This window comes from Solea senegalensis, linkage group LG7 (assembly GCF_019176455.1).
Source record: "Solea senegalensis isolate Sse05_10M linkage group LG7, IFAPA_SoseM_1, whole genome shotgun sequence".
NCBI classification, from domain to species: domain Eukaryota; kingdom Metazoa; phylum Chordata; class Actinopteri; order Pleuronectiformes; family Soleidae; genus Solea; species Solea senegalensis.
In genome coordinates, this window is record NC_058027.1 from 16,390,534 (window position 1) to 16,415,468 (window position 24,935).

Here is a 24,935-nt window from a genome sequence, read left to right on the forward strand (position 1 = left end):
ATATTTTTTCTGCTGTTAAACATAACATTTTTTGTTTTTATACATTTTAAGCCATTTGCTATTTTCTTTTTTTTTTGATAAAATTTTTGTTCCTTTATTTTCCAGCCAGCAGCTCCAGGTAATGCTCCAGAGTAGATTCCAGACATTCAATCTGCCTACTCCTGAACAGCAGGAGGCGCAAGAGGCATGTTGTGTCGGTGCTGGCTGTGGTAAGGAAACTGCTTCTTTGTAGAAGCTGTTAAGAAGCAAATGAGCATTCATCCTTTTGTGATTTCAGTGTAGGTCCAAGAAATTAATCCCCATTTCCTATAACCTTTAATTACTTGTCCTGCTCGAAACAGTTGCTTGTCATCCCAAGAAGCTTGACAAAGAGACAGACACTGCAGGTGTTTTCATACTACTAACAACCTCCTGAGGCTGGAGTCTGGCAGCAGAAGTGGGACATGACAGGCAGTCAGTTGCAGACAAGGACGGGGGGACTTGGTAGGGCAGATGAGGTCACCCCTATCTGCAGAGGTCCTCTTGTGTAGAGTCCCGTACATTTTTCCTCCTCTTGCTGTTGACCTGGTGGTGTGGCTTGTTGCCCGGGTGATTTTTGGTGCTGGATGAGGAGCTCTGCTGCCCGTGGTGCCCACTCTTTTGATGGGAACGAGACATCCTGGCCTGGGGGTCAGAGCACAAATACAAGATCAGTGTCTTAGCTGGAGAAATATTTTATTTTATTTTATTTTATTTTATCCAGATCTTCAAGAATGATGATTCGTGGAGATTTGTTATGTAGACTATAATTTGTTTTTAGTTTTGTGTCGCATGCATTATGTATAAGGTAAGGCTGAGGGCACCTTTCCTCCCTTGTTGCTTCCAGATGGAGTGCAGGTAGTGTGGCTCTGTGGTCGGTGATTGCTAACAGCAGCTGTCTTCTCCCTGTGGACGCCGGAGCCCCGGCCTGACTGCTGCTTGGCTGTCTTACATGGTGTGCCATCAGAGTCCTGGAAAACACCAAAGACAAAGAATGCCTAATCAGTCTTTGAAAGCAATTTGTCAGCTACATTTTTTTCTAGCTTCATGAATAGTTATCTCCCAAGTGGCATAAACCTGCTGAACTCCGATATCTCTTCAGCCGAACATAACCTCTCACTCAACAAGATGATAAGGTACGTTCTGTGAAATACACCGTTAACAAATATATGCAAAAATAGTCTAATAATCTGTGCTGGTTCATTGTTTCCTAGTCAATGTTAGTACACATTCTCTAAAATTAATCTGCTTAATATTATTATTATTTATTGTGCTATTGCGATTATTTTCACAATCGATTAAATCTGTCTGCGAGTAATTAATAAGTTTGGTCCAAAGATGAGGTTCAGAAAATATAAATTACCATATTCTTAAAGGTCTTGGTTTGTCCACAAACCAAAATTATTCAGTTTGAACTTGTTTCTCTGTTGTATGGAGCAAAGAAACCAGTTACGTTCAAAAAGCTGAAAAAAATCTGAAAATTTGTGTTAATGAAAAAGCCCTCAAACCGATGATCAAAATAGGTGACCATTAACAAAGTAATTGTTGTACCTTGCTTGCTCATTAGAACTGAAACACTTGATTGATTATTTAAATGAGTATTATTAATCATTTAATTGGCATTAAAACTGAATCATTTCAGTTTGTGGACAGTTGCAGCCCTGATTATAAGGTTCCTGCTCTGAAGCGCCTTGAAACAATGTATGCTGTGATGACTTTTGTGGAGTTGTCCCAAATGTTATAACGTCACGAAGTGGTCGAATCTTAAATGTGCTAGAGAACATACAACGGCAATATTTCAAATGTGTGCGTGTGAGACGGACCGCATCGCTCGAGCTGGAGGTCGTCGTCGTTGAAGACGGCGACAGCAGAGAGGAGGAAGGAGAAGAGCGCAGTGAAGGGAATGGAGAAGAGGAGTTCGATGAGGTTTTGCTGTGGGAAGTCAACGGTAGAACCACAACATCTTCATCATCGTCTGGAACGTTGTTGTTGCACTCATCCAGCTGCTGGGTCTCAAATAGTGTGACGTCATTCCCTATAGACGAAGGGCAAACACAGACATAAAGGTCAGGTCAGCTGTTAGAGCTCTGCTAGCATCCAGCCAATAGAAGGTCAGATTGAGATGATCCACTACTGCTGATGTTTCTCACATTGTGCCTTTTTTTTGTCTTAGTAAAATTTCAACTTTCAAATGGAAAAGAAACATGTACAATACAGTGCAAAAGTCTTGGGCCACCATTAGATTTGTTGTATTAGCAAATAGCAATGCTATAATTGACCATAATGTATTATTTCTGTATACATACATACATACATACAGGAAATTCACATGCAACTTTAAAAGAACCCTGCTTCTACAGGTTTAACTGTCAAGGATTAGGGTTAGCCCTTACCCTAACCCTAGTGTGACTGACCACTTAACGACTCTGGCTTTCTTGGAGTAGAACTCTAATTGTTAACGCATGTGTTTGTTCTACTACTAGGCTGAGCATTATGTACACATGATGATTGACAGTTTGCTAATATATACTTTCAGTCACATTATTCAAATCCAAATACCAGTGATCACAGAATTGGACAGACATTGAAACAACTAAGCCAGCGGTGACCTGAGACTTTGGCACAGCACTGCAGGTGTTTGAACTCACTGTTCAGTGGTAAATCATTCTGTGATGGGCTGCCCCAGTTCTTTCGGATCCATTCCCTATATTCATCCACTTCCTGTGTCACCCGGATTATTCTGCCAAGTATGCTGTGAGATGACATACAAATACAGGTAAACCTATTACACTTGTGTTTGTACGGCAGTTTGAAATCAGCAAAATTAAAAAGAATGTCATGAAAGACCATACATTTAAATGAAGTTCATCATATGTGGCTCTCTTCAACTGATAACACAGCTGCTTACCTCTCAGTATCATTGTTGGGGTAGTACTTGGCGATGGGTGACACAGCATGGCTGAGTACCACGTAGGCGTAGTCGAATGCCTGCTTCACCTGCATGGCACCATATGAACTGCGACCAACGTCGTTGTCTGTTGGATACAATACGGATGGTCAAAGTGTGTAAATATGAGAACCGGAATTAAAATGATACATGCCTTTTATTCTAACATCAGGATGGGAATTCAAAATGTTGTAGTGTTTCAGGGACACACGCGTCCATTCACCGCTCCTACCTGGCTGCAACGGATCCTCAATGTAGAGCATGGAGGGCCTGTAACCATCCATCATGTTCTTCTGAACCTCGTCTTTGGCAACATAGCAACCCCCATCTTTTATCCTGATGCCCGTCTTCAGGTAGTTGAAGTGGCGACCATAAAGCTCAAAGAATTCGATGAGCAGGACACCGATGTTGATGTTGGGACTGGAGACATCTTCCCTGTAGTGCAGCTGGAAAAGAGATTGAGCATTTTATTGTACTTGCATCAATGCAAATGTGATTTACAATGCGTCTCTCCAACAGCTTTTTATATTCAGCAGTGTGGATATTTCACAAGGTATTACATCACACGTCTTTTAAAAATAATCTCGACCAGAACGAAACCATAAGTGAATTTTCTGCTATGGCAACATGTCTGTTATTATTGAGTTACGAGGCAGAATCTGACCTGCAGGAAGCTGACAGCCATGAGAAAAAGGCTGTAGGAACCAATACCACCGGTAAAAACCTCATTGAGGTCCCTCTGCAGAAGGAACTGTTTCAGCACCAGGACCAGGTAAGGCAGCACAGGGTATTTCTGCAAGATGAAACACAGGCACACTGAGGACATAGCAAAGAATGCCTAATCATGTTTAAAACATCATATATAGGCAAAAAAAGACCTAGAATTGTTAAAGATCTGTCAATTTCATCACTTAATATTGTGAATGTAAGACCCATGTGACATATTAAGAACCTGAAATGTCACAGAATTAATTAACAAAGGACTGAACCTTAAGCATGTTTTCAGACACAAATAATCTTCAGTCACATGTTTGTTAGTATACTATGCTACTAAGAAACACTTATTTTCTAAAAAAAAAAACAAAAACCTATGTTTGTTTTTAATGCTGAAATAAGACCACCAACTACCATTTTAATATTATGAGTTTAATATAAGTGAAGTTACACATGCTCTTGAAACTACAGCAATAATCAGTCTGTATTTAGAAGCGTACCTCTTTGAACTCTTTGATGAGCCGAGCGGCTTTAACTCCACTCTTCACATTGAAGCTGATGTCCACTTTGACCTCAGTGAAAGAGTCAGTCAGTTTAATGATGGGAACCTGGGAACACAACACATCACACACTGTCATAGAAAAACACGACCACACTGCCCAGTCAAAACTCCTGACACCATGCGAAAAATGCTGCATAATTAACAACACCCATTTATATACAACCCCATATTCATTGTTGTCATAATTCCACTATATGATCCTTGAATAAAAACCCAATGCAAAGACGGTGTTCTACAAAATACAAAACAAATAAATTGCAGCACAAACATAAAGCTTTGTTCAACTTCAAGTCTCAAAAGAAAACGTGAAAAGATTTAAAAACAGTCACTGACTGTGAGAAGAGGTATAAAATATGATCAGTGAGACATAAAAGAGCCTAAACAAAGAGCAAAGAAGTTCAGTGTCTAGATAAGAACATGTGGCATACTTTAATACTGACGCACATAACGAGGGGGGTCCTGACAACCAACTTTTAATTTAATAGTACTAATATTGTTAATTCAAAGAGAAAATCACTAACAACAAGCTAGACTTATTTAGAGAAAAGGTTCAAAATAAAAATTATAAGTCAAGAATTGGAAAAACCTGTCAGGTTGGGAATGTGATTTATATTAAGGGCATATTTTTGCAGGTCGGGCATGAGGCTAATCTAATGTGACTGTCAAAAACAGACTGACTAACAGATAATTGTTGATAATTACTTGTGATCACATTTCCCACAAATTCACACGGCGCTGCACTGAATCCTTGCCAGACAAAATGACTCAACTATGGGTATAAATATAAACTTAATCTGATGATTAAACGATTGTATTCATAAGCAATGGCATATCGACTTCACCTCAGTGCAACTGACACTCATGTTTTATTCATCTTTTTGTATTTCAGCTTTGTTTAATGACATATTTGCAACATAGGACAAACAAAACAAAACATACACACATGCAGGTGAGAACAGTCTTACCGTTGCTTTGTCCAAAACTTTAATGGAGTTCTCATCTGCAATATTTCTTTTCCGCAGAGCTTCTTCCAACGTCCACAATGGCAGCATCTCCCACTTCCCGAAAACTACAAGGTCAATGTCACTGGTGGGACAAAAAGACGGTTGACATAGGATCATTCATTTCTTATCAGTATTTAAGCATATTTAAGCTGTGAGGTTACACATCAATGTATGTGTTGTAATAGGTGCACAATTGGCAGGCATCTATGTAAAACAGAAGAAAAAAACGATAACTGGCACATAAATAAAACATTTATGTAAAAACATCCCTCCACACCCAAAATCCCTCCCATCCCCACCCAACCTAGACTGTAGGGACATGGAGAATAATTACAGGGAAGATGTAATAATAATGATCACTTTTTCCACCCCCAGTATAAAATGTTTCCCATCTTTGCCTGTTGCATCTTGGCAGCCCCTCCTCTATATTTGCTGTACCTATAAAGTCATATTTTGCATATATATTACATATTGACAGAGGATATGTGGTGAATATAAAACAGTTGTTGACAGTATGTTTGATAGAATATCTGCAATCCTTTTACAGAATGTAGGACCAAAAGTAACTCAAGACAAAGCACACTGAAGCTCAGCTCATCTATTGTTTTCCCTCACTTTGCAAAAAGTCAACTCCAAATGTTATGTATCTTGGGACACATTGGGGACACACAAATTTTCAATTTCAGAACAATTTTCTATTGCAGAGAGGTAGAGGTTTGCTTCTCTCAAGTGAAAAAGCAATGAGCAATTTCGCACTGAACTTAACTTCATGTGGGAGTTTTACCACTTGCGAAAGCCACAGGTGTACACAAGTGTGCAGTCCATTTTTTTTTACCTTATCAAATGTGTTTGGAAAAAAAAGAAACAGAGACAGCCAATCAGATCAGCCACTGATATGCAGGTGGCCACAAAACAGCAGAGTTCCATTACAGAACTCAATATATATGGTGTCAAGAGTCCACAGATCCAGGTGAAATGTATGTGGGGGTGGGTAGTGGGCAGTTGTGTGTTTTTCTGTGTTTGTCAACACAACTCTTGTGACGATTGGGACAGTGATCCAATCACGGTCAGATCTGAACAGTCCTAATGTGCACTGAATGTAACCTTAGCTCCAATCACAGAAACCACATTTTGGAGCGGTGGTTGTCATTTGTCTACATTCCTGAGGTGCATGAACACAATTCATCCTCAGGATGGATTGGAGACTGCCTCCTCAGCTGATGTCTTTGGATCAGCTGTAGTTTCACGGCACATTACATTAATCAGTGCTTACAGTACCGTGCAAAAGTCTCAGGGCACCAACAGCTTTGTTGTTTTTATGTCTGTCAATCAATGCATTTTAATACCAGGTGTGAACAGTGGTACTTAGAACAGTCTGTCTGTTATAGGATCACTATGTATATATGTTAATACCTGGTTTGAAAGAGGCCCAAGAATTATTTAAATTTTTTTAAATTATCGAAATTGTACATAATGATGGAACCACTTGAAAACAAAAGAACATATTGACTCTGAAATGAAGCCATTTTCCCCATAACAAAGTTCAGTATATTAAAGATTTTGGTGAGGTGCCAGTTCACAGACTGATTTAAAAAAACGTCTTAGTGAAGTATATGTTTAGAATTTCTGGGCTGGTTCAAAGAAAAATATGACTCACCTTGTAGGAAGGTAAAGACCAGTGCTGAAGCTCCCAAACACTTGGACCTGAGAGAGAAATTTACACACGGTTACAAACATATGAAAGTTTTGTTCGATGGAGTCAGTAAATTATTCAATTTAATGGTGTAAAACGGGCAAAGGAATATATATCTTAGCCCCCAACCCCCTTTTCATGTTCCACCCACAACTTTTAACAATGTATGCTTTAGGTATTGAGGACACACTGTGATTTACTACTGACAAAAACCTGTTAAATCAGTCAATATTCAACAGTCTAACACTGTGACGATGTAATGATGAGCCCAAACATAATCACAGAAACTACTCATTAGGAGAGAAAAGAAAGTTAACAGAGTTTATGGTTTTGTTTACATACAAACAATTGAAACAAGCAGGTATATGGAGAAGCCCTAAATGAAAACGGATCATACCACGAATCATACCACAATTTCAGTCAAAATGATTGCTAATGAGATATTTACTCAAAATCGTTCAGCCCTACATCACACTGTGGAAATGATCTGTGATCTGTGTTTATTAATCTAAATTCATGAATTACTAGGTATAAAACTGGAAATCATCTCAGCAATGGGAACAAACCTACCTCTATGCCCATCAACATCTTAATAACAAATGTTATCTAAGTCAACATCAAATTCTTTAAGTTGTTAGATACAGTGGTGTTTAAACTTTACCGTCATTGCATTCATGGTACCATGAAAACTGATGCAATCCTGCCAGCGCAACATCACATTGCGATTGAAGATGTGCTGCAATTATTGTCTTTCATGCTCAATTTTGAGCTTAACTACACACCTGCAAGATGTCATCTGTCATTTGATGTCATTTGAGCTTAACTACACACCTGCAAGATGTCATCTCTGTATCTCTACACAGTTGTGTTATCAAGGAGAGAACAATCTGTCTGAAAGCAATGCCAGTGATGCTGCGGTGGGTGGCACATCACACTGACCGGATGTCCAAGTCTGCCCCCTGCTCAAGTCACAGTGGAAAACAAATGAAGCGGGCCAGGACTGGTACTGTGTTGGACTCCTTTTTTATTTAGGAGCTGCTTAACTCAGAGCAACACACTGCTCTATCAGCAGGATCATGGTGAGTGGGTACATGAACACCTGAGGTGGCTCTGATTAACATGGCCTGAAGAGATATTTGTGCAGGCAGAAAACATGACAGAAAATAGGATGAGTGCTCCAATCTCTCACCGAACCAAATGAAAGATACACTCATGCCCCAAACCGTCATGACAAGTGCAGCCTACACCTAAGCTAGTAACTCAGAAAAGTATGTTTCTTTTCATCTGGCACCTTTTCATGCACGATGCAACACAAGTTGTGTAACACGAATAACAACAAATATGATAATATATGGAAACATCACCCTAGTGTGACAATTGACAGCATAAGGAGGAGAGAGCTGGGTACGAAAGAGCAACTTCTACTCCCCACAGCATTTAAACAGCCACTTCATGAAAGTCAGACAGAGCAAAAGCCATGGGGGTGTTTCTACAGCGAAGGATATGCAGCCTTATGCTATGGTGGAGAATGCAGGATTTCAGCATATGATTCAAGTCGCGGTATAATCCATCCCTCCGCCACTTCAGAAAGACAGTAATTCCCAAACTTTATGAAGAGACACGGCAAAGAAAACATGGACTTTACCTTAACCTAGCCTCGCTCTTCTATAATAACTGTGGTACCTGAGCTTTACGTGAGACCAGTGTTGTCCACTGAATGGAGTTCACTGCACACAATTTATGATATATTTTACAAAATCCATTTCTGCCAAAACAAAATAACCTCTGGTGATAGATGGTGTCCGTCTCGGTAGAGCTTTCAGATTACATACAAGATTGCTGAGCAATTCGCTGCCAGCTATTCTCCTGCTATCTTCCTGTTTGTTTGTGATGCATGGGAATATCAGTTTTGTCACACCATGCTGATACATTTTTAAGTTTGTGTACGGTGTGTACCTCAGCGCTGGGCCACAGGTCGTAGATAACTCCCTTGATTCTGTCCACCACCTCCAATCTCATTTTTTCCTCCTCCGGTCGTGGGGAGATGTACTCGTAGAAGTCATTGATCTCCTCATGTAACCTGCACAGGAAACAGAACACAACATGGTGAGAACAGTGGAAGAAGATGGCAACAGGAGGAGCTGCACCCTACAAGATTAAAGAATTAGAGATTTCATATAAACCATGTCAAATTTCATATGGTAAAACAACAATGTGCTGATGAGAACTCGAAAATCAAGCAGCAGGCAACTGAACTAGATAAATGGAACAGTTTACTCTAAGTGACATTGTAACGGATCAACAAAGTAGTTAGTTTACCCTCCTGGTGTATGACACTCTTAAAGTGTCCGGCAACAGAAATTGACAGGAAAAAGTGTCACTCAACATTTTCCTCTAATTTTGCACACCTCACTGTCTCCATGTAGACAACATGTGATCTTTAACTGTTGGATCAAAACACTTTCTCTATTGGTCTCTCTTTACTGGTTCAGTGATATAGTTGCAGATGCAGAAAAAGTTTACTTGTTTCACAGACAAGACATTCGAGTTATAAACTCCTTAAACCGATCTTCAAAAATATGCAATTTCCTGCATCCCATGCACAAATCTTCCGAGACTATCGCAGTCACACAAGACTTTACCGCAATAGTCTTGGTCGACCACAAACAGCAAAACAACACCACTGTTGCCTTTTTCTGATGAGCAAAGCCTTGGATGCAGGCCAAGCTGCGCTCACAATATGCTGCACTCTCAATATCCTCTGCTGGACGGCTTGGAAATTATATCAAACTGACATCAAGGTGAGCTTCTAAGCTGGATATTTTGAACATGAACAGGTTTTTAAGGTTCGAGTTGCACCAGGTTAAAAAGATCCACATTTTGTACAATTTGTGGCATTAGTTCTGCACATATCTCTTCAATAACCAAGCAAATTTAAACGGAAACTGAAATATCGCAAAATTAATTGGTATCAAACTGAATCTGAAAACAAATGAAATTGGGAACTTGTCTATCATAATCAAACTGATTCAGGTAATAGCGATACACGGCCCTATTCCCATCACCCGAGCCTTGATCGCCAGAAGAATGTCCATTATTTTAACTTTTCGCTTTTGTTTTTATACTAGATTCCCCCTCTGCAATGGTACAGAGGCACTAAACCTCAACAATTCAAAAACTCAAAAACTGAAGCCTTTTGTACTAAACCAGGTATGAGACACTAATTTATGTAACAGCAGAATACGAAATAAAGTGTTGCAAAAAGGTAAATGTTCCATTGACAAATACATTTTAGAGAGGCCATCTCTGAATAGTTTCCCTTTTGGGGAATGTACAAGTATTCATACCAGTTAATAAAATCCTTGGTTGGTTGTATTATTTGTTTGACTGATAGGTTGTGCCCAGGTGTACACTCAGGTTTCTGTTGAAGATATTTTACATTTCTGTAGGTCAATTTCTACAACCACAGAAAAAGAAAAAAATACAAATGAGTCCAAGAGGACAGAAAGTTTCAAACTCACTGTGAAGGTGAGGGTTTTGTCTTTTCAAAGACAAGCAGTGTTTATAACTTCACCTCATAAAAAACATCTAACTTTTGCTCTGTAGGGCAGAGCAACAACAAAGCAGGAACCACTGCTGGTTCACAATGTAATGTCAGAATTAAAAAAAAGAAAAGGTTGTTTTGAGTAAGGGCAACCACATTTGTCCTTGAAACGGGTCATTCTGCCCACGCGTGCTGCTGACCTTTTCACTGACCAACTTGTCTATGGAGTCCCACGGCATGTCTCTGTGAGCAGACAAATAAGAGAACAAGCATGCAGGTCTAAACACACGCACACACAGCCACATAATCCCAGATTAGACCAGTAACAAATTCAGGGATAATGCTTTGTTTAGTGTCTCCAAATGAAGGGAAATCATTGCAGTGCCCTAAGAAGAATACATTTGCAAACCTGTGTATGTGTGTGCACACTTGTGTCTAAAACAACATAATCTTGACCTGACAAAAGTCAAAGTTGAGTTTGTTTCACCTTATAAGTTCTGCAGTAGCTATACTATCCAGACAAACATTGTAAATACTTATTTGTTTTACATGAAAAAACAAAGGTTAAATAAATAAGAATCCAAGAAAAACACTTGAAGAACAGCTCTTCTACTTTAACAATTACTTTTATGAATCAACTTAATCGTAACACAATGTTGTCTGCAATTTCCTCTAGTCCAACATTGTATCTTTAAAATTGATCCACTGTTCTGCAAATAGTCCAAACTCCAAACATCATAAATTTTGTATCACATCACAAACAAACAAGCAAATCCTGGCATATACAAGACTGAAACATTAAAGTGGTTGGCATTTTGCTTAAAAAAAGAAAGAAAACTTCAGTTACCCATATCGTTGCCAATTTATGTTTATTTGACAGACTAATCAATCAACTGAGCACACATTACAGTTCTTCACAGATACCCCACCTTTAGTATGTGCCAAGGTTGTGTTAAATGCATTGCTGTTGTTGGACTAAATGAGGCCCAGCTGACTACTAAAAGGTATGACTGAACTGAATGTAAATTTAGGATGTTACTGAAAATGGAGATGAATGAAGGTCAGGAAAGGAATGCTCAGAGGAAACAGCCAGTCACTGACAATAAAAGTTCCGTCTGGTGTGGATTCTATCACAGCTGTGCTTCATCCCTCCTGCCCAGTAGAAGAAAGTTGGTCTTTTTACAAACACATCTGTCACACAGACACATCGATTAGCTGACAAGAAGGTTTTTATCTTGAGGGAATCTTCGAGAGTTTGTCTCAAATAAATACATGAAATTAGTTGAATTATTCAATGGCAGTGACTTTGTGTGCTCAGAAGGCCAGTGGAAAGTGAGCATTTGAATACCTCTGTCTGTCACATGCATATAAGAACTGCACGCCATGAAGAATGATGCGATATGCTGTAACGGTGAAGAGAATTACTTGCATTATATAAAAGTGAAAAAAGTATCAATAGATCAAAAAATAAGGTGTATTTAAGATGAATTATAAATATAAAAAACAAGGTTAAAGTGGAACTTAAATAATTTATTTACTAATCTGCAAACATGGTGAACTGTACCCAAAACCATTGAACACATAGCATGCTTATATATAACTAATGTTTGATATAATTAATGTAATGATGAAATGAATATAATTGCATGTATTCAGTTTATGCCAAATGGAAACAAACAATATTTTGTCTCTTCATCCTGGTAACGTGGTGTAACTATAGGCTGAGTGCTTAAGGATGTATGGAGTCATTTTAGATTAAGATTTTTATTTACTTTTATAACAAAAAACAACAAATATGTATGCTGTAGAATATGGAGTAAAGCAACGATGAATTCAGGAAAAAGACTGGGAAGATCACCTAGCCAGAACATGAAATAATGAAGGAGGCTGCAGCTCTAATGAGGGGAGGTTAGACAAATCTGCTGGGTCAAAAAAATTAAGTCATTTCCATAAATGCTTTGGTAAGGCTGTCCCTGATACTGAAAAGGAGTGATAACTAATGAAATATATTATACATTTTATTGGGGACAATACAATTTTGAATGATTTTAGATCACTGCTTGGATAGATTGCATCATGTCACATTTGTAAAACAAAAAAGAAAAACAAAAGTACAGAATAAGCATCTACAATGCCAAAATAAAAAAAGGCATTCATCCGGATGCCATATTTCTATCACAATAACCATTTGACCTGGCAGTGAATGCAGAGTGCAGCTTTCCCCATTGCAGACAAAAGTCAGATTTTGGAGACATCTGTGCATCTATATCACAGAATGCTTTGTGTGGTTATTCTCACATTACAGGGAAATTACACTACATCAAAAGGGCTGGGCATGACATAGCTTGAATTTCCAACCCACAGCAGGTTGTTTCAAATGATGCATTTAGAAGAATACCAAAGTTTTTCAGCCCAACATTTAATTTGTTTGTTTGTTTGTTTGCTGTCAAGGAAGAAAATGCAACATGTTTCTGTTTCCATTTCTTTTCCTACTCCAACATAGTAACTGACAACTGCTTAACACAGCTTAACAACAGCCTCTCAATAAACACAAGGTTGCATTTTAGAGTAAAAGAAACTCAGAAGCTATGATCTCATTAGGAGCATGGTTCATGGTTAAGGACACACAGTTCTCTGTAGATCCACTCCGTATCATTGTGGCAACAATCTGACATCTATTTTATTCCTTGTACCATAGCTGAACTGGGTTATTTCATAAATGTGGGGCTTTACAGTGATGTGTATATTCAAACTTAAATAATCACGCTGAAATGATATCATTGTCTGGCACGACTATTGTACTGTTTTTCTGTTTGCACCTACTACTGTGCCAAAAATAATTTAGGGAAAGCAGGCTGCTCTGATATGAGATCATTCCTTACTCCACCACAGCACCATAGGTTTCATTTCACAGCAAACAGGCCACTGGGGCTCCCTCCCAAACATGTGACGAGAACAAGCAAAGAAATTGAATATTATGCCCCACCTTCTTGGGATCAAATTACATCTCAGTCTTAGGCCTGTCGAGGAGGCACATGTACACTTGGTACTGCTTTAACTGACTGTCATACTTCCCTCACTTGAATCATAGTAATGTTATTTAATCTTGTGGAACAGGTTTTCAGAGAACCGAAGCTCCTGGACGAAAAAGAACATGTTATCTCTCCACTTAAGTGCTGCTCCTTTTCCACACATATCCATCCAACTTGAATATCCCAGTGTCACCCAAATGACCCCAGTCTTATGTATGCTAACTGCCTGTAATTTCTCAGTTCAAGCCATTTGTGTTTTGAACAGAATGCATTTTGCTCTGTACAATGTCTGTCAAAAATCTAACGGAGGGATCGCTGGGAAAGGGATGAATGGCTGTTAAGGAGGACAGTGTTTTGTGTTGCATGCACCAAAACTTCGCCTCAGCAGCCTGGTGCAGTTGAGCAGCCGTGGCAGTGTGAGTGCTAGTTCATCTTTAAAAAATTTGTCCATCTTGAAATGTATATTGCACATAGTACACAGAGTTTGCTGCCTCCCCACCTAAGAGACAGCGAAGAGAGCGAGGAAGGGAGGGGGATAAGAAATGCTCTAGTAAATAACTGGTGTTATGAGTGAGTGAGTGAGTGAGTGAGTGAGTGAGTGAGTATTTGTATGTAAGGGGAAATACTGGTTCATTACGCAGCTACCTTGTTTATATCTGATGCAGCATTTTTTCAGGGTATAAAAACAGCCATTTTCCTAGCAGTAGTTCACATTTCAATTCAATGCATATGTTCATCCTACTGGGCTTAATTGACCACTACTCTGTGTCTATGTAGTCCTTTTATTCCTTAATATTTCTTTATTACTTTACTTCAAGGTTTTCTATTATGACCTAGTGCATCCCAAATAATTTAAAAAGTGATGGTCAACATGAAACAGCTTAATGATGACTGAAAGAAGGAGGAATGAGCCGGTGTCAAAAAAAATAAAATATCAGCTAAAGTACAAGGAAAATAAAGTGTGGAGGTAAAGGAAAGAAATGAAAAGGCAGACAGTAAAAGGTGATAATGGGGGTAAGAGAAAATTGGGAGTGAGGCAGAAAGAGAGGACTGGGCGTGGTGCTAAAATGCCTTCATGTGAACAAGAGCCATCTGTTAGGTTTAGTAGGTTGAAGGGCTACAGTCGCATCCCGCTGAGCAATGCTCCACAATATTCCGAGAGCAGTTTTGAATTCAGTACTTAAAACCAACAGGCTGTAACAACATTACGCTTACTGTATGTATCAATAAACACCTGCAGGAAACATGACACTGCTGGTGTTCACTTCCATAAACTGTGTCCAATTGCTCTGTTTCAGATCAGACTAGAGCTAAATCTCCTCTTAAACCTTGTACTGACAAATTATACTATACGACCACCTATTTGAGGCCTCAACAATCTTCGCAAAAAACTGGAAAATGTGTGTCATGTGACACTGCTGCTGTGTCCACACAGTACCTCTAATTCCAACCACTAACAATTTCAGGTTGCAAGGGCCATCATTACATACTGCTTTTCAAAATGAGAGCAACAACAAACAGAGGCAGAGGTGTCAGTTTCTCGCAAATGGCTGATCCATTAATGTTTCATCAATGAACTGATATGTTGGCCACAGAGACACAACAGCTCCAGTAACACAGGAGCCAAAACACAGCTGAGTGCCGGTGACAGGCACTCTTGCCTAATCAATGCAATAGTGTTCTGCAAGAACACAATAGTGGGACTGCATCAGTCCAAGGACAAATATCACACCTGTCATGTCACCATCTGACAAAGGCAATAACCGTTAAATACACCTTTGTCCATTATCATATATACACACATATATATGTATACACACATATGTCACATCATCATTCATTGCGCCAAAAGCTGCAAATTAAGACACAAAACACAAATATTTCTAATCAAATGATTATTAGGACATTTAATTTAGTACTACTTTGATTTTAATTATTATGGGCTGCACCTTGGTGGACACCTTTGCTGAAAAAGATTCTCAGGGAAAACATTGTATATGTACTTCTTTGTCAGGGTAGCTTGCGATTCAACACATACCAAAATAAGGATACCGGTTATTTTTCATTTTTAAATATAAAACCATTTTTCAGAGCATGTTTCAAGTATCCTCAGTTTTAGAAATATGTCAAATATTTCAAAAAGCTTTTAGAGGCAACACTACTAATATCATTAAAAACTATCATAATGACAAAAAGGAAATTGTCCTTTCATTGTGTAAACAAACTCAAGAGGTCACAGCCTGAACAGAAGGTATGAAAAAACAAGAATGCTGTGTATTACAGTGCTGGCTGCATCGGTCTGGAGCATGGGAGGATTTATATTGGAAAAAAGAAAAACACATTCCTCACTACACATGGGAAGGCTGAGTTATGGGGAGCTGCCCACACGTGCTTCTCGAAGAGAGACTGTTTCACTGGCAGTCAAAAAGAGCAACCTGCAGTCTCCCCTCTACACTCACATGCTCTGGCTAAGAGCCAGTCAGCCAGCAGAGTCAGAGACAGGGGGGCGTGACATAGATGTCAAAGACCATAGAGACTAGCTCAACCACAGTTCTAATAATGGAGCTTCACACACAGAGGTACTATCTGTGTGTTAGTGCTGGGGGTCATGAATCTCTAAACGTCAACGGCAATAAATGGCAATAACACCGTGAGCAAGGGCTGTTCATTGGTGAGTGATTAACCACACATTTCATTAGCCGACAAGTGATGTGCTGCTTTACCACTTGGAATTATGAAAATTGATAAAGTGCAGGCTGCCCTCTCCGTTTAATCATTTTGGGCCAAAGGAGCTAACTGTATCTCTGAACCAGGAAATACACCAAATGTGATGGTGGGTTTTCAGAACCAGTGTTAAACTGGTGCCAGTTCCTTATAGAGCTCCAGTGGCTGACATCACACAACCAAGGCAACATGGAAGGACGCTGTTCACCTCTATAGACATATACACCAGGCAACACATAAATCATGTATGTCAGACAACTCGCCTCTCCTTTTATTGTTTCTCTCTTGTTTCGATTATAAATGTGAAGATAGTGGATAGCTGTAGTGCCCCAGGATGAGGAAAAGTTTATCGCAAAGCTGAAGATGTCCGATTACTGCAGGTTGGAATAATGTCTGCTCTGGCTGTTTCCATACTTGTGACAAGCACCGAGGGGGCATTATAAAGGTCACATGTAATCAGTCTGTCAAGTTCTACAATATATTGCCCAATCTCTGTGGAAATATCGTTTTCTGCTTGCTGGGAATCAGAAAATTCTACTCTGGTCACTGTCATTTTCAAATTCCTTAACAAACCCTTATGATGACAAAGCTGTTAACATCAAGCAATTGCATGCCATGTTTAAAAAGTTTGTGCTCAACTTGCTAAATTCAACAAAAAACTCTGGGACTTGTATCATTCTTACAAACTGGAGAGAGACTGGGACTGAACCACAAAACCAGGGTTGTGTCCTAAATGTATTGCTGCTTGTTTTTGTCTTTAAAGACCGCCATCTGTTTAAGACAATCTTCCATTAACACAAATTCATGTGACAAAGTAAAATCAAGTTGAACCTAAATGTTTACTTTGCTATCTTGGGCAGTCCAATAAAAAGCAATAAAATTCAAATAAGCTAATTTTGGTATTAAGATAAATCCAGGACCTTAAAAGGGAACATTTGTCTTGGAAATGTGGAAATGTCAGCTCAACTGAGATGTGAAGGAAGCGTTTGATAATCAGTTTTAACTACTGATGATTTAACATTATGTCAATTTAGAAAGGGTAATTAAGACTGCACATCTACAATGAAAGACAGACCCAGAGTAAATTCACCATCACTCTGAATTTGCCTACACAATAGAAAACCTCAACACCACATCAGAGCACAGTTCGGCTGGAAACAGGTCACAACTCTCCAAGGCTACATTGACTTCCTGTGTCCATTACAAAGACTCTAAATCCCTCTTTTGCTAAGCCAGAAAGGGGGAGTGTTGAATAAGGAAAAAACTCCCTTAGAGTCCCCAATCTGATTGGACCGACAAAGAAGAGGCTCTGGTTTCTCTCTCAGAGGGTTGGCTTTGTTTTGTGGGAGTGAGGCCGTGTGGAGCATGTAAACACTGATCCTTTTCCATTATGATGTGGACCATTTGCTTTGACTTGGTCGGTTTCAGAAACACTGGAGGACCATAAAACACAAATAAGCACCTGCTGCATCCAACAATAAGTGTAAATGTGTTATTTAAACTGTGGTGTTTGAAATCCCTGCTTAAAATATTCCCAAGTGACACAAACTTACCGAACAAGGTAGCAGTAGACCAGCAGCTCCAGTGCAACCATACGCTAAAAATTATTGTTTTCTCGATAGACTTTGGAGAGTAAGCCATTTGATGACTGAACTCTCTCATTAGGTGAGTGTTAATATACCAACCTCTCCTTAAAATTAAACATTTGCCATTTCTGAATCTGCCAATCATAACACTGCAATGACTATCAATGATACCAAAACTTATAATCAGCAAGTGGTTCTTTATCCACCACGTATGCCAGGTATTCACAAACACAAATGTCAGCTAAAGTAGCTCAAAGTTTAATCAGTTATATTCCACTCTTGCTTTGCACAATTTTATATAGCTGCAACCCCATAATAACATGGCCAAAGACATCGTTGTAATATCACATATCGCCATTCGAACAAAAAAATATTGCAATATCAGTTTTGGTCCATATCGCCCAGCCCTACGTCTAAGCTTTTCTGACTGGAATGGAGTGGAAATGTAACCATGGAAATACGTTTACACAACTTTGATGGCAATATACACTGTATAAGTGTATATTTCAACACAGACTTTCTATCATGCCATAGAGCATGCTGACATTGTGCATTACCAGGGTCTGTTTAGACAGAGTGTGCTCAGTTGTGGTGAATTTGAGCAATGCTCTTAGGTTCCAGTTCTGGTATTAGCCAAGCTAATCACAAAAGAATGTCCTTAAAGAAAACAGAGCTTCCACATTACTATAAATGAGGATCAGCCAAGGGCTGAGCTTCACACTGCCATGCCCTGCATATCTTATAGAAAGGGCAACACGTTGCACCTAAAAGGCCTATAAATAGCCCCTCCCACACATCTTCCTTCAAATATGGTAATTAAAACAATATCATTAAAGACATTAAGTCCCTGTAAAGTTTTAAAAATATTTCTTCTGATTGTCATCACACAGGAAAATGTGTTACTAGCCACCTTGCCAAATGTGAAGGATTAAAAGAGTTGTTCAGTGTTTAAAAATATAAGGTTTCAAATAATGTAAAAGTCAGCAACATTCTCTATCTGCTGGAGAAGCAGAACACATACCGACCTTCACACTTAAGCAGGGACCAAAGTCTGCAAAAGTCGCTGTTCCTCTGTGTATGTATAGAATATAAATGTTAACACACCAGTATCAATTTTATGTACAACAGACATTTAGAGAAGTGTATTCACCTGCTTTATCTCTACCTAAAGTGTTTGTATAGAGCCATGTTTCCACTGAGTGGAACAGTTCAGTATGGTACGTATCATTTTGCATTAGTAATAGTACAAAAATGTTCTTTAGGTTTCATATAAAGTGGAAAAGCTTCTGTGTGTCATTTTGCATCCATCTAAGACACACTTTTGGGACTAAGACATCTCCGCTAGCTAGCAAACCAAAGGCAGTTATGTAAGAGCAGGTGCAGTGACACATGGGTGAGCAGTAAATCATGGTTAACCCTTTTTTACGATAAATTTTCTCAATACCATAACTAGTTATTACGTTAGCCCCAGGACTTCAACAGAATTCACAAGATTCACCAGCATGTTACATATATATATATGTAACATGAGCTTCTCAGTACCGTAATTCCTAAACGCAATTAAAAAAAATTACTAAAAAGTAGAAAAGGAGATCTTTCTTGATGGTGTACGGTAGTATACACTTGACATTACAGTAACAATATGCCGAGCGAGGTATTATCAACCTGCTGCTTTGAGCAGAATGAGATGGAGAGAAAGAGGACGACGGCCAAGAGACATTTTGGGGAGTTTTATCGTGTATTGGTGAGCAATTTTTTAACAGATTTAAGCTTTAGTCTCAAAAGACATACGTTATGAACGTCAGCAAGAGTCAGCAAATGTCACAGGAGACAAATTGCTGATGACAAACCAGGGTATGTAGAAAAGTTTGTACAAGCTAACTAAGTGGATGTTTACTTTGCCAAAAGTACAACTCAACTTCAATGCAATGTTACCTTTGTATGTCTAGTGGATATTTACTTTGCAACATTATTTTTGCACATACAGCAGATATTTACTGTGGTATCGATGCTATCCGATAAAGGGCACTGTTGACCTATGATGTTATGTAATGTATGTAGTAATCGATTACTAAATTAATTGACAACTATTTTGATAATCGATTTATTGATTTGAAGCTTTTTTTCATGATTAAAATAAGACATTTGAGAACATCGTTATTTCCAGGTTTGACGGACACAATCAACATTTTTTAAGATTTTCTGACATTTTATGGACCAAGCGATTAATCGCGAAAATAATCGACAGATTAATCGATTATGAAAATAATCAGTAGTTGCAGCTCTAATGTTATAGGATAGATAGATGGATGGATATTTTTCATTTTATTGTAATGCTATTTAGGTTTTTTTTATCTTGCTTACTCATTTTGTACTTCATCTAAAAAGTTACATTGGGGCGTGTGGTCTTTGATAGGGACGTAGTTGTGCGCACAAACATTGGGGGGGTCGAGGATGCTGTATGAAGCCGGTCACCATCGTGATCGTCGTGCAGCAATGGCATGGAAAACCAAGATCCACCCAAACACCATCCCTCGCCTACTGAGATTCATGCCTAAAAGAGCTGAGGTGGACATTTATCATAAAAACAGGCAAAAAAATTGAGAAATAAAAGGCCAGGATTGACACACTTTTGCACATATGTTAAATAATTCAAAGTTTAAATTGTTTGTGTTTGTTTGTGTAATTTAAAAGTCCCTATAAACTTGAAAAATCCAAATCCGTTTTGGTCTCTTTTTTTCCTTTAAACTGTTATTGCACAGAAATAGTTATTTTGGAAAAGGGGGCAGAGGCACCCACTCAGTGAATTTTTTTGACAATTCTACAGGCCTGAATATAATAATGCATTTTGGGTTTTTTATATTGCTCCAGCATTTGAAAAGAGTTATGATAACTACGGATCCTGTGCGTCATTGAGCCAAATTATAGGCACGCCTAAGATATCCTGAACATAAGACTAAAGAGAAATCTTTACTTTCATTAATGTCATTATTCACTCCACAGATTTAATATTTTCATGAGTTCTCAGCCACTATTTTCTAACATAAACAATGCATAAAGAGGAGATAATCTGCATTTTCTTTACAGGGATGTCAACTGGGTACTAAATGTATGCACTGTGTACTTCCTGTACATGTCTTTAACCCATACACTTTCTGAGGTGAGGAATACTGATTCGATTTGTTTATCGCTGGGAATTGATGAGCACATTTAAGTTCCAGTATACATCTCCGTAGTGTTTAAAAATGGGAATTCATAATTGGACTCGCCCATTTATAGAGTTATGCAACTATGGATTCCGTGGGTGGAGATGAAAAGGTGGGTAGGGTGACAAACCCAGTTTCTCTCGGTTATGGCATCGTGCAAGAGTTTAGAATGGAAAATAGACACTCAAATAAACTTCTAGTTTACGTGGGACAGCATGCACGTAAACAGCCTAGCACAAGTCGCTCCACAGTGGGAACCACTGTGCACCAGCCTCAGTAAAAAGTGATTTACAAGCACTCGCTTAATGAGAGGCAAATAATTGCATCCGCTTCCAGAACCTGTTTTTTGCCGGTTACAAAAGTCAGATAGTAATCTGATTAACTTTAATAAACTTTCTTACCCAACTATTCCCTCCGAGTAGTTCCTCACTTTCCATGGCGTACCCGTGTAGCCGTCGTAGCCTCCCGTGTCCGGGCAGCTGCCACTATTCAAGAGACTGGCATTGAATCCGAAAGTGCTAGCTTTGTTGTCTCTTTTCCTTTTGTTGGGATGTCCGTCCGTTAACCCCCTCCATAGCACAGCGACCCCACTTCCCTGCTGCTCCTGCTGCCCCCCTCCGACACCGCCCCTGCCAGCGACTCGGTTGTTGTGGTTGCTGTTGGTTTCCAGTGGTATAAAGTCCCGCTGCTCCGTTATTCCTCCGTCCCCCATTGGGGTCGACATCCCTTGAGTCCTGGCCTTACCACTGCCTACGTTGGAGTCAAGTGCTCCGTTTCTGCCGGTGAGGACGGCTCCCTGCGCTCCGTTCACTGTCGACGTGCTCTGGGATCCAGTGGTGTAGCTGTTATTGACATGCAAGTAGCCGAGCCCCTGTGTCGTCTCCCAGATCTGCATCCACAGGTTGTTAGCGGGTCCACGTTGTTCTGGCTGAAACCAGGCGATTCTCGGATCCATCAAACAACACTGGAGGCGCACCGCCCCCCCCTCCCACCCTCCACCGAGCAGTGCTCAGCTCGAGTGCTGCTAGCCAGGTCGCTAGCTAACGTTAGCAAGCCTGCTATTGCCTCGTTATGTTAGCTCAGGTCCTGGGCTGCCCGTGACTTCAACAATCTGGTTTTTAAAAAAACACGTCCCTTAAGAGACGACACGCGCCGCTGTCAACCAAAAACATCCACGGGAATGAAGAAGAGTGCGAGACAGGTGTCAGGAACCGCAGCTCAAACCGAAGTTAAGGTTGAGATTGAAGAAACGTGCAGTTGCAGCCTATCGAGGCGCCTCTGACCCTTTCCTGCTGATGGTGGGTCCCTCAATGGCGGCGTGCGCGGTGCCAGTACGCATGCGCAATGTAAGTGAAAAGGGGTGGAGTTATAGGCGTTACGTAATTGACCACAGTCTTTTGTTACATAACAACAGTCTGATTTATAAACGGTGGCAATACCTTTGTAGATGTTTTCTGGATAATATCATCTGTGACTTGGATCGCTTATTTCAAAATATAGGTTTTGTTTTTTTAAAGACCAATACGAAACACAATGGGGAGAATTTTATTATCAATCATATATTTTTTTAGCAAAGTGTCATGTTCACATGTTCAAAAACTGTACATCACACATTCCCATGGGTTTCTTATATTATTAAAAGTGCATTTCTGCAAAGACTGATGTCATATTCTTCTCAGGGTGTATCTTAAAAATTGTTTTTATTAACATTTCAAGTCAAAAACTGAGAAGTTGACATCCACTGATTAAGACCAATTAAAAGACTATAATACCAATACTCTCAGTAGAAAGCTGGCTGATTTGAAGATTTAAAGCTAAATTGTCTGTTTTAATAAACTGAAGTCTTATTATAACCTTGGCAGTGAGCCCTTTTAGCAGAGTACTTAGTGACATGACGGTAGTTTTGTTTATCGTGGCCAAACCAATTATTCAACAAATGAATGTATCCAATAAACAAAATGTCCTTAAGGCTAGCTAATAATAAAATCACCCAGTTCTGCTGGAATTGTAAGAACAAATCACATCTCTGGACACACAGATAAGCTTTCATTTTTTATGTCTTTATACATTACCTTGTTTGATAAACACCTCATGGGTATCTGAGTCAGAGGAAATAGTGTTGAGGAAAAGTGCCTGTAGTCATGCAACCCCAACACTCACTGTCAGAGCAGCACATGTTGATGATGATTTCTGAGGACGTCTGCTGGGCCGTCAGCAAGGCCGTTGCCTCCCTCAGCTCCTCGCTGCCCCTCTGGACAAAAACAAGTAGCCATAAGAGTCAACATCCACACACGAGGTTCATGGATGTAGTGAAGGAGGACATGAGGACAGTTGGTGTAATAGAAGAGGACACAAGGGAAAGGACAAGATGGGGGGCAGATGATCCACTGTGGCGACCCCTAAAGGGAGAAAACAAAAGAAGAAGAGTCGACAACATCCAACCTAAATGACAACTGAAAGATATCACAGAGTTTCACACAGTTAAATGAATGAATAAACACACACACAAAATGATAATAATTATAAATAAAAATAAGAAATCTGTTACACTATCCACAGTAATGAATCTACACGTCCCAATTTATCTACATCATAATTGCTATTCTCAAAAAAATATTTTACTAAACTTGTCAAGCATGTTCTTGGCTGTGCAGATGATCCTTTCTAAAGCCAAGTGAAAAGGCATTCCCTTCAACCATGGTGCTGTGCAACAAAGAGTGTCTGATTTCCCTGCACAGGCTTTATACAATGCTTGGCATCTAAAAAAAATGAAAAACAAATATTCAGTTGAGCCCTAATTTTCTGTGAAGTGATAAAGCCATCAACATATAATAAATATAATTTACATACTATGAAACAAAGCACCTTCTTGGTCTTTACATGTGAGGCAAGTACTAGGTATTATTTGAATTACAGTAGTGCAATGCAATTTAGCTGCTGTTATATATAATCTCATATAACTTACAGTTACACTTTTGTCACATTTGATGAACAGTTTAGTTCACTAATCACAACGTCTGAGTGTGTTTATATAGAATTAAAATAAAGATCAAGCTAACCTCACTGTGTGGCCCTTGGTATTGGAGGATATCTTGGAACAACATGACTGTCAGCCACTGTCTTCTGTCTCTGGCTGCGACTGAGGTCACTGAGATCATATCTGAGGACTGAGGGTGTAGATGAAGCCAGAAACCAGTCTGCATTTGAACTTTCCCAAGTGTCTCCACTTTTGTACGCTGGACACAACACTGTATCGTCAGTCTGGTTCACACTCCAGGATGACTCACCTTTTCACCTAGTGTTAATGTGCGTCTTCAAAATGCGTCCTCGACTTTGAAGAAGAAAAATCACGTCCTGGCATTTACAGCATTACAAAGTGTGGGTGAATTTTATTTTTTTATTCAAATTGTGTTGAGCCTGTAGGTCACTGGGGATATATTGCAAATAATTTAATGGCAATTTATGTAGTTGTTCTAACATGGTGACAGATATTTCTGAAATCTACTGCGTATGAGCCTTCTGGGAAATGAGAATTTAGTGTGCAAATCAATTAGTCCCATAGCAGATAGCAGTTATGGCCAGTTCCATGTTGTGTGGATGTCTCTCCAGATGCTGGACAACCAGATCCAGAAGACCTACTTTGTGGAACAGGGAAACAACAAAGTAGGTTTTTGTATCCCTAATATTGGTGCTCAGGGACGACAACTAATTGCTGACGGTATCATAGCCGCCCGCGACAGCTGCTGATGAGGAGAAAGAGAAGTGATGGAGTAAGCACAGAGCAGTGGTGGAGTCTCACCTCTCTAAGCAGTGCTGTCAGAGGAGTCATGAAGTGGTGCTTCAACGTGTCCTCACACACCTCCTGACCTCCACGTGCACTCAGACTCCTGTCAGAGAGACACAGT

At 39.5% G+C, this 24,935-nt stretch overlaps 1 protein-coding gene across 1 annotated transcript; it reads right to left on the bottom strand.

Moving 5' to 3' along the window:
* Positions 1–66: 66 nt before the first annotated feature.
* On the bottom strand, positions 67–22,354 carry tent4b (terminal nucleotidyltransferase 4B). The gene is made up of 12 exons (XM_044029941.1): positions 21,432–22,354; positions 8,895–9,018; positions 6,903–6,949; positions 5,207–5,327; positions 4,180–4,287; positions 3,630–3,758; positions 3,198–3,411; positions 2,927–3,053; positions 2,667–2,770; positions 1,842–2,053; positions 843–989; positions 67–663 (listed from the first exon to the last, which is right to left on the bottom strand). Exons 1-12 carry the CDS (start codon positions 21,983–21,985, stop codon positions 505–507), a joined length of 2,046 nt encoding a protein of 681 aa, XP_043885876.1. The 5' UTR covers positions 21,986–22,354; the 3' UTR covers positions 67–504.
* Positions 22,355–24,935: the final 2,581 nt, after the last annotated feature.

What these genes read in the sequence shown, in the direction of transcription:
- tent4b (XM_044029941.1), bottom strand. Translation starts at nt 21,985, where the DNA reads ATGGATCCGAGAATCGCCTGGTTTCAGCCAGAACAACGTGGACCCGCT. An exon ending in TACTCGGAGGGAATAGTTGG is followed by an intron (nt 9,019 to 21,431) that starts GTAAGAAAGTTT and finishes TTTCCTGTGCAG; the next exon opens with GTTACATGAGGAGATCAATG. An exon ending in ACCTGTGGCCCAGCGCTGAG is followed by an intron (nt 6,950 to 8,894) that starts GTACACACCGTA and finishes TTTCTCTCTCAG; the next exon opens with GTCCAAGTGTTTGGGAGCTT.